Source organism: Eulemur rufifrons, chromosome 9, assembly GCF_041146395.1.
Source record: "Eulemur rufifrons isolate Redbay chromosome 9, OSU_ERuf_1, whole genome shotgun sequence".
NCBI classification, from domain to species: domain Eukaryota; kingdom Metazoa; phylum Chordata; class Mammalia; order Primates; family Lemuridae; genus Eulemur; species Eulemur rufifrons.
In genome coordinates, this window is record NC_090991.1 from 17898577 (window position 1) to 17908518 (window position 9942).

Here is a 9942-nt window from a genome sequence, read left to right on the forward strand (position 1 = left end):
TTTGATTGTGTTGAGTGCATACGTTCAGCCTGTCTGTCCTTCCCTCCCCATCATCCCAAGACACATCCTATAAGTGCCACTCTAATGAGGGTGGTGTCGTCCCTTCTCTGCCCTGAAGCTGTATCACGGAAACTTCCCAGCCCTAGTGTGTCACTGGCCCCATGCTGATGGGTTTCTGCACACTGGAAGAGGCGGGGCTCATGTAATGCAGCATCAGGGGGAGGAATTGCTTATATAACTGGGACAGCAGATTTAGCAGAAGAGGAGAGGAGGCAGAGGCTGGGGATGGGAGCAGTGAGCTGTCGGCAGGGGCAACACACCCAGGTAGCTGCTCCTCACAAGGTAGGCCGTGGGGTTCTAGCAGTGTACTGAGGGGAGATGAGGAAGACATGGGCTTGAGGCCTGGAAATGCCTGGTTAGGAGCATGGCAGTGATATCCAGTGTGGGGGTGGGGCAGGGAGGCTGTGTGGTGAAAGCATCACAATCCAATACTGGCTTTTGCATTCCTAATGCGTCATGAGGAAAATGTCCAGCGATTACTTTTCTAGAGGATTTGAATTGTGTCCAGGAAATCCAGGCCTTAGCACAAAGCAAGGGTCATGAGAATTTTGCCTGGTATTCAAAAATATACCTCTAGGGGTTGAGATTTGAGGGGAGGGAGTGGTTGCTAAGATGGGCAGAACCTGCAATGCCTCAGGAGCAGGTTTAGAGTGGCTCCCTTGGTTCTCAGCAGGGTGGCAACATCCGGGGCCCCTGGAAGAGCCTCTGGTCAGGTGTGGGGACCATCAGGTCAGGTCTGGAAGAGCTGTGGGAACTACGGGGGCATCAGTGCCTGCACGGGGAGTCCCTAGAGCCAGCCCCACTGCTGGTCGAGAAGCCGCTATCTGAGTGGCCAGTGCCTCAGTTCATCAACCTCTTTCTACCGGAGTTTCCTATTAGGCCCGTTAGGGGGCAGCAGCAGCTGAAGGTAGGTCAATAGAATTCCTGAGAAGAGTCTCAGTCTTCGAGAGAAATCTAGAAACCTGTCTAAATTGCCCTGTTCTCCATTTCTCTGTACAGATTTTAGGCCTTGTGGCTAAAGGCTCCTTTGGAACTGTCCTCAAGGTGCTAGATTGTGCCCAGAAAGCTGTATTTGCAGTGAAGGTAGGGATCTAGGTACTCAGCCACATTATTGTTTAGTCCCTGCTTCTAATCTTGATTCCAGAGAGGATAAGGAGGAATAAACAATTCAATAGCACTATTCTCTGAGAAATCACTCCTCTCCTTTTATAGGTGGTACCCAAGGTAAAGGTCCTACAGAGGGACACTGTGAGGCAGTGCAAAGAGGAGGTTAGCATCCAGGTATGCACAGAGTCCTGGAAAGGATTGTGGGAAGAGCTAAACCACAGGTAGGGAAAGCACCTTTCTTGTCCAACTTTCCTCGTTTTCCCAATTCTGCCTCCCTCTGCTTCAACCTAGTTTACCACCAAGGTAGATCCTTGGAAAAGTAGCTATCAGCTATCAACACAGTTTTTCCAGGTCCTGCCAGGGAAATCTCTTAAGCATGGCCCAGTATATTCTTTAGTATTACGCTGGTTCCAGGATTACCAGGCAGACAGTCCCAATTACTGAGTTCTTCTGACTTGGGACGTGAGGCAACTCCCTTTCTGTACAACTAGGTAAACCCTGATTTTTTGGCTGCCTTTATCCTCGATGACCCTGTTCCTCCCTAACTTCCTGTTTTCTTTGTCCCTAGCGACAGGTCAACCATCCTTTTGTACACAGCTTGGGGGACAGCTGGCAGGGAAAACGGCACCTCTTCATTAGTGAGTGACTGGCCTCCCTTCTCATCCCCAAGGGTCCTTCTATCATAATCCCCACCTGAGATTACCTATCTCTTTTGGCTTGTTCTTCCTTTGCTCTGTTCTCTTTCTCTTGGCATCTCTCTATCCCAAAGGGAGAGGGAACAGCAGGTAGCATCAGTTTGGGCAGGAGGCCTACAATGCCTTGAGCCCAGGCATTGTAGCCTCCAAACATTGCCCAGATTTCTGGTGCTTTGCAGTGTGTAGCTACTGCAGAACAGATCTTTACTCCCTGTGGTTGGCTGTTGGCTGCTTTCCTGAGGCTTCCATACGTCTCTTTGCTGCTGAGCTTGTCCTGGTGCTGTGTAAGTGAAACAGTGGTAAAGGAAATGTGGAGGGAAGAATTAAATTGGGAGGGAAAGAGAAGATAATTGATATTAACTCCAGAGGTGAAAAGATAGGGATAAGGTGGGGACTACCAGGGAAACTGGAAAGGGCAGGAGACCTTCAGCACACCCCATGCTTGCTGTCATCCACAGGCTATCTCCATGACTTGGGCATCATCCATCGAGACGTGAAGGTAAAGTACTTTTTTCCTTTGTCTGAGAAGGAGCTTCAGTAAGAAGTTCCAAGAAGACAGGAGGGAAGCTAAGAACAATTGACCATTGGGCCCCCATGGGTGCCAAGGATTTGGACAATGGCTCTCCAACTATAGATTTGAATGCTGAGTAGGGTATTCTCTTCAGCTGGGGGACATACATGATGAAAGAGAGTTGAAAGGAAGAGAAGGAACAATAACTTCTCACTTGTGATTTTTCAGATGGAGAATATCCTTCTGGATGAACGAGGTAGGTTTTTTCCCCCTTCCCTAGCCCCAGGATGAGAGGTACTGTCAGTTTGGGAATCAATCATGGCTGATGGGGGTGGGTGGAACAGAGTGGTGGTGATGCCTCATCTTCTTTCATAGGCCATCTGAAACTGACAGACTTTGGTCTGTCCCGCCACCTGCCCCAAGGAGCCCGAGCCTATACTATCTGTGGTACTCTGCAATACATGGGTGAGAGAGGCTAAAACTGGTGGGTAAGCATTGGGCAGGAGGATAGCCAAAGGACGTCAGTGATGAGTATCTTTCAAATCTGTAGCCCCAGAGGTCCTGAGTGGAGGACCTTACAACCATGCTGCTGATTGGTGGTCCCTGGGTGTCTTACTTTTCTCTCTGGCAACTGGAAAGGTGAGAGAATGGTAGTAGTGTTGCGCAGAGAGAAGAGAGCCTTTGCCCTGTGGTGGGAAGAAGGAAGACCTTAGGAAATCTTGCCTTATTCGTACAAGGAATGACACCCTACCCATACCCCCAACCCTCTTAACTCAGTTTCCAGTGGCTGCAGAGAGAGATCATGTGGCCATGTTGGCAAGTGTGACCCACTGTGACTCTGAGATGCCAGCTTCTCTTAACCAGGAGCTCTCACTCCTGCTCCATGAGGTAAGAGTGAGCACTACCTTCCTTTTTGACCGTCAAAGCTTTCATGCTCTTCCATTATCATTGAAGTGGTATTTCCCCATTCTTCTGATTCATTTGGGGGAGGGGGCTCCAATTTAACCACCTAATTACTTGCCTTCTAACCAGTACTTCAGATTTCATTCCTGAGTTCCTGGTCCCCCAAATCTCCTCCCCATCCAGAACAGAGGGTCCCTTCTGAGACAGTGGACCAATGCTGCACTCTTACCATCTAAAAACTCACAAATACAGCTCCTTTTTATTCCCACCTTTGCCCCAAATTAGCCTCTGTTTCTCCCTCATTTACAAGTCTTCCACTCTTTAGGGTTCTTCTTGTTTTTCATAGCTCCATGAACTTCTTTCTCCTTTTCCATCTTCTCTGTTCAGTCCCTTCCTTGTCCCAGTCCCTCATCTTTCATGCTCTTTCCTTCAGCTCTTATGCCAGAACCCCCTCCACCGTCTGCGTTATCTGCATCACTTCCAGGTCCACCCTTTCTTTCGGGGTGTGGCCTTTGACCCAGAGCTCCTGCAGAAGCAGCCAGTGAACTTTGTCATGGAGACACAAGCTACCCAGCCCAGTCCATCAGAGTCCATGCCCTTCAATGACTTTGACTGTGATTTGGAGTCCTTCCTGGTCTACCCTGTCACTGCTTGAGCCTCTCTACTATACTTCCCCATTATACAACTCATCTCTCCAATCAACATGTTAGATTGGCTGGGCGCAGTGGCTAATGCCTATAATCCTAGCACTCTGGGAGGCCAAGGTGGGAGAATTGCTTGAGCTCAGGAGTTCAAGACCAGCCTGAGCAAGAGTGAGACACCCACTGCTCTAAAAAAAAAAAAAAAAAGCAACTCAGATCAAGGAGGTAGTTTCCTTATTCTCATTTTTCTAAGTTTTAATCTTTTTACATTACTAAATTATCTGCATCTTTGTAAGCCTTTTTGGAATCACGTTGGGATGTAAATAAATAAAAGAATGTATCCTTTATCCTTTTATCTCATTTGTTTCTCTTTAGACACATTTATATCTTTATTACATTTTTTTTAAAGTGGTAGAGACCAGAGCTACACATTGGATAAAAACCCTGAATACTAAATATAAGAATTAATGGTTTTCAAAAGAGTGGTTAAGAGTATTAGATTGGAATTTAGGATACCTGGTGCCTGGATCCACCAATAACTATCTCATTGTCTTTTCCTTTGCTTCACTTCTCCAGTGCTCTTACCTTCAAGCTGTCAGCCAGAGATGCTCCCACTTTTCCCTCTCCTCCTCTGTCACGTTTCCCTTCTTGACCAATAATGACACTTCATGGGATCCCAAGGTGCTACTGATGTGTTTAATAGGCTTGTCAGAAGCAATATGAATGTTTTTCAAAGACCTCAAAAGCTGGCATTTCATCCTCTAAATATGCAGCTAAAAATATGATCTGGGGGCTTTAGGACAGTATGCAATAAAATCTAATTTTTCAAAACTGAGAAGTGACTCTCATAGCATAATGTGAGGAAGAAAATAGAAACTGAAACATGGGTGGATTAATTGTTGTCTCTGGAGTTAATTAGAACAGCTATTCAAATCTTTTTGAAAACCAAACCTCTTTGAAAAACATAAGGATTATGAAACTAATCATTTTCCCTAGACAGCTCAGGATTCAGTTTCTGGTGGACAAACCAAGGGATTAAGATTTAAGGTTAGAGGCCAGGCGAGGTGGCTTACACCTGTAATCCTAGCACTCTGGGAGGCCGAGGCAGGAGGATCACTTGAACTCAGGAGTTTGAGACCAGCCTGAGCCAAGAGTGAGACCCCGTCTCTACTAAAAATAGTAAAAATTAGCCGGACATGGTGGCAAGCGCCTGTAGTGCCAGCTACCTCAGGAGGCTGAGGCAGGAGGATTGCCTGAGCCTGGGTGACAGAGCAAGACTTTGTCTCAAAAAAAAAAAAAAAAAAAATTTAAGGTTAGAGATGTATCTCAAGAACTTTTTCCCTTAATAAGAAAAATCATATGAGGCCGGGCGCGGTGGCTCACGCCTGTAATCCTAGCACTCTGGGAGGCCGAGGCGGGTGGATCGCTCAAGGTCAGGAGTTCGAGACCAGCCTGAGCAAGAGCAAGATCCCCCCCCCCCCCGCCATCTCTACTAAAAAAATAGAAAGAAATTATCTGGCCAACTAAAAATATATATAGAAAAAATTAGCCAGGCATGGTGGCACATGCCTGTAGTCCCAGCTACTCGGGAGGCTGAGGCAGTAGGATTGCTTGAGCCCAGGAGTTTGAGGTTGCTGTGAGCTAGGCTGACGTCACGGCACTCACTCTAGCCCGGGCAACAGAGCGAGACTCTGTCTCAAGAAAAAAAGAAAAATCATATGGATCTTGATTTTGTATACATTTCTGGCTCTTATGACTTCTTTTCACTTTTCTTTAACTTCTCAAAAGTTTCTTTTTTGGTCTGAGATTTGAGGGGAAAATATGTTTTGATCTACACTATATTATTCTTGAGTTACATCTGGTCTCTTTGCAGACCAAACAGACTCTGGAGAATATTCTGTGCATTTTTATTTATTTATTCAGTTTCTAGATTAAGCCACATTTTCTATGTACATAGCTGGCATTTTATTGGCCTCTGGAGAATTGCTTTTCTGGATTGCATTTTGGCAATGCATATGAAAATCTCCATGAAATTTAATTGCTGTGGATACTGTAAAGAGTATTTATCATTATAGTTTATGATGTGATATTTAATGATTTATGGGAGAAAGTTTCTCTGGACCCAGTTATGCTTTTCCTGAATTGCTGTTTGGTTTTGACCTGAAGGATACTAAATATTCAGTTGACTGTATTTTTCTCTTTGTATCAATGCTAGACCATTTAGAGCTCAATTTGTGGCCTACCTTCAAGTGTTTAAGTATTTTGTGTGCTAGTCATGTTCTTGGTTCCCTCTTCCTTTTCTCTTTTCTACCTTTATTTTCTTTATTCTCATTTTTCTAAGTTTTAATCTTTCTATATTACTAAAATATCTGCATCTTTGTAAGCCTTTTTGGAATCACGTTGGGATATAAATAAATAAACAGAATGTATCTTTCATCCTTTTATCTCATTTGTTTCTCTTTAGACATGTTTATATCTTTATTACATTTTTTTTTAAAGTTGTAGAGACCAGAACTGCACATTGGATAAAAACCATGAATATTTTTTGTAGAGATGGGTTCTTGCTGTGTTGCCCAGGCTGGTCTCAAACTCCTGGCCCCAAGTGATCCTCCCAAAGTGATGGGATTATAGGCTAGAGCCACCACACCTGGCCAGGAATGATTATTTTTCTTTATAAAAAAGCATACTACCTTGGTTTTGCTTATATTCTGAAAACATATTATTTCAGATTTCATTGGCCTCTCCATGAGTTTTGCTGATATAGGGAACCCCATTGATTAGTAATTGTCACCCTGCCTCCTTTGTTCAGTACTCCATTATGCACAGCAGCAAGGCTAATATTAATAATTCCACAATTTTATCCTTGAGTTCTCACTGAACTGTCTGGTGGATACTTCTCAGAGTTGCTGATTTAGGTTATATAATTGTATTTTTTACAAAATCTCTAATCTTAAAACTTTTAAACTATAACTGTTTTTAAATAGTTGCACTCCTATTTAATATCATATATAAAACTTAATTCCACATAGATTAAAGATTTAAATATGGTCACCAAAATATTAAAAATCTTAGAACATCTGGGAGACTAGACCTAGAACATCAAAGGATAGAGGGACATATCTAAACCAAGATAGAAAATGAAAGCACTGGCTGGGCGCAGTGGCTACACGCCTGTAGGTGGATCATTTGAGCTCAGGGGTTCGAGACCAGCCTGAGCAAGAGCGAGACCCGGTCTCTAAAAATAGAAAGAAATTAGCTGGACAATTAAAATATATATAGAAAAAATTAGCCGGGCATGGTGGCCCATGCCTGTAGTCCCAGCTACTTGGGAGGCTGAGGCAGGAGAATTGCTTGAGCCCAGGAGTTTGAGGTTGCTGTGAGCTAGGCTGACACCACGGCACTCTAGCCCAGGCAACATAGTGAGATTTTGTCTCAAAAAAAAAAAAAAAAAGAAAGAAAATGAAAGCACTATAAAAGAAAAAGACATACCTACTTACATAAAAATTTGATGCATGAATGATAAACATCTTGACCATGTAAAAATTTTATCTTTGTATTGCCAAAGATACCATTAATAAAATCAGTGGACAAAAAACAGATCTAAAAATTAATATATGCAATGTGATGACAGAGTTAATGTCTAGGAACTCTTACCAAATAGAAAAGAACCTATTTTTAAAAAAGGGCAAGGATTGATCAGATCTGTATCAGTTGGCTTGGAAGGCTTTCTTTATACAAGAAATTGAGGACAGAAATGCAGAAGTGTAAGACTTCTTTCTCTCCGACGTGTGTGAGAGAGAGAGAAGAGAGAAAATGAGAAAGAGAATCTGTGAGAGAACTTGGATAGGAGAGAGGAGTAATGCAAGCGGAAAGAGAAGTAGAAAAAAAGAGAAAATAAAGGCACTGGCCCTCAATCCCAGACACTCCAGTCTGTAGATCAATTAACTTTTAGAGAAAAAAATGTGTGTGTGTGTGTGTGTGTGTGTGTGTGGTTTGTAAATAAACAAAACCTCTATATGTTTGTGTATGTGTTTTAATGAAAGTGTACACACAACTGCTTACAGTAGGAGGGTAGAATGGATGTGGGTGGCTTTGCCTTTAATACATCTTTGCATTGTATTATTTCACTTGCTATAACCAGTATCTAGTATTTTTATAATTTGAAAAACACCAGATCTTTAAAATCATGCAAAACAACGGTACCAGCAAATTAATTCTTTTTATGTTACCTATTTACAGTGGCACTTTCATTCTCATCTACCCCTCCCTATCCATCCTAATTTGTTGCAAGAAACACCATATCCCTATAGCTACCGCCTGGCTTCTGACATACCAACTGCAACAAGGACTAAGCATTCCAATTCACACATTCCCACAACAAGCCTTTATTACTGGCACTTAAAGAGTTTTCTGTCTTGGCTTTTCTGCAACTTCCCACCCTTGTCTTATTTGCTAGGTCTTTTGATTGACCACAAGTACTTACCCCTTGGGATTCCCTCTGCTGAGTCTTGGGCAATCCCAAGCTCAAGTTTGTCCTCTTATATTGTCTTCCTCCCCATTTTCATTCAAGCCACTGTTCTCTCTAGTTCCTGCACTCTGGAACCATTTTGTTTCTAGAGCAGTGCTGTCCAATAGAAATATAATTAAGTCACATAGTAATTTAAAATTTGCTAGTAGCCACATTCAAAAAGTTAAAAAACTCTGGGTGTGGTGGCTCATGCCTGCAATCCCAGCAACTTGGGAGGATGGCTTGAGGTCAGGAGTTTCATACCAGCCTGGGCAACATAGTGAGACCCTGTCTCAAAAAAAAAAAAAAGTTAAAAAGGTGAAATTAATGTATTTTATTTAACCCAATGTATCTAAAATGTTTCAACATGTAATCAACATTAAAAAATAAGATATTTTGGCTGAGCATGGTGGCTCATGTCTGTAATCCTAGCACTTTGGGAAGTTGAGGTGGGAGGATTGCTTGAGGTCGGGAGTTCGGAACCAACCTGAGCAAGAGTGAGACCTCGTCTCTACAAAAAACTAGAAAAAATTAGCTGGGCATGGTGGCTCCTGCCTGTAGTCCCAGCTACTCGGGAGGCTGAGGCAGGAGGATCCCTTGAGCCCAGGAGTTTGAGGTTGCAGTGAGCTATGATGACGCCACTGTCTCCAGCCTGGGCAACAGAGTGAGACCCTGTGTCAAAAAGATAAATTTTAAAAATAAGATATTTTACTTTGTTTTTTTTCACACATAACCTTCGAAATGCAGTGTGTGCAGTATTTACACCTATAGCACATCTCAGACTAGTCACATTAGAAGTGGCTAAAGTACTAGACAACACAGTTCTAGAAGAGCCTGTCCCCTGATGGCCCTGCAGTTTATAACAGATTATATTATATTTCCTCCTCTTTGTTGTTGTTTAGAGACAGTGTCTTGCTCTGTCACCCAGGCTGGAGTGCAGTGGAATGGTCCTAGCTCACTGTAACTTCGAACTCCTGGGCTCAGGCCATCCCCTCCTGAGGAGCTGGGACTACAGCAGGCACCACCGCACCTGGCTAATTTTTTCATTTTTTTGTAGAGATCGGGTCTCGCTATGTTGGCCAGGCTCGTCTTAAACTCCTGGCCTCAAGGGATCCTCCCGCCTCTGCTTCCCATAGTAGTTTCTCTTCTTGAGATTGCTGCTGGTCCCCAATTCATTAAGACTTCCAGAGTGTAAGTAAGGTGCCGTGAGTGTTCAAAGGAACACACTGTCATAAACGATTAACTGAATAATTACCTTTTGGCTGTTTTCAGAAAATCAATTATGCATTTAATAGATAGATTTCCAATCCAGAGGGGATTCAAGAGGCAGTAAAATGCAGTAGTTGGTAGTGTGGATTGGAAGCTTGGCTCTGCAATTTACTATCTGTGGGCCCTTGGGCAAATTGCCCTCTCTCAATCTCAGTTGCTTCTTCTCTAAAATGGGGCTATTTAGAGTACTTCAGGGGTCGTTATGCGGATTAAACGAGTTAATATACATAAAGCGTTTGGAACAGCGCC

The 9942-nt window shown here is 43.3% G+C and overlaps 1 protein-coding gene across 1 annotated transcript; it reads left to right on the forward strand.

Annotated features, from left to right (window-relative positions):
- The first annotated feature begins 34 nt into the window (after positions 1–34).
- On the forward strand, positions 35–4092 carry RSKR (ribosomal protein S6 kinase related). The gene is made up of 12 exons (XM_069480980.1): positions 35–342; positions 731–967; positions 1060–1143; positions 1273–1341; positions 1736–1805; positions 2042–2146; positions 2321–2361; positions 2602–2629; positions 2749–2838; positions 2924–3012; positions 3151–3261; positions 3710–4092. The coding sequence occupies exons 1-12, from the start codon at positions 286–288 to the stop codon at positions 3929–3931; spliced, it is 1203 nt and encodes a 400-aa protein (XP_069337081.1). The 5' UTR covers positions 35–285; the 3' UTR covers positions 3932–4092.
- Positions 4093–9942: the final 5850 nt, after the last annotated feature.

What these genes read in the sequence shown, in the direction of transcription:
- RSKR (XM_069480980.1), top strand. Translation starts at nt 286, where the DNA reads ATGGGAGCAGTGAGCTGTCGGCAGGGGCAACACACCCAGGTAGCTGCT. An exon ending in TCTCTCTGGCAACTGGAAAG is followed by an intron (nt 3,013 to 3,150) that starts GTGAGAGAATGG and finishes CTCTTAACTCAG; the next exon opens with TTTCCAGTGGCTGCAGAGAG. An exon ending in TCTCACTCCTGCTCCATGAG is followed by an intron (nt 3,262 to 3,709) that starts GTAAGAGTGAGC and finishes TCTTTCCTTCAG; the next exon opens with CTCTTATGCCAGAACCCCCT.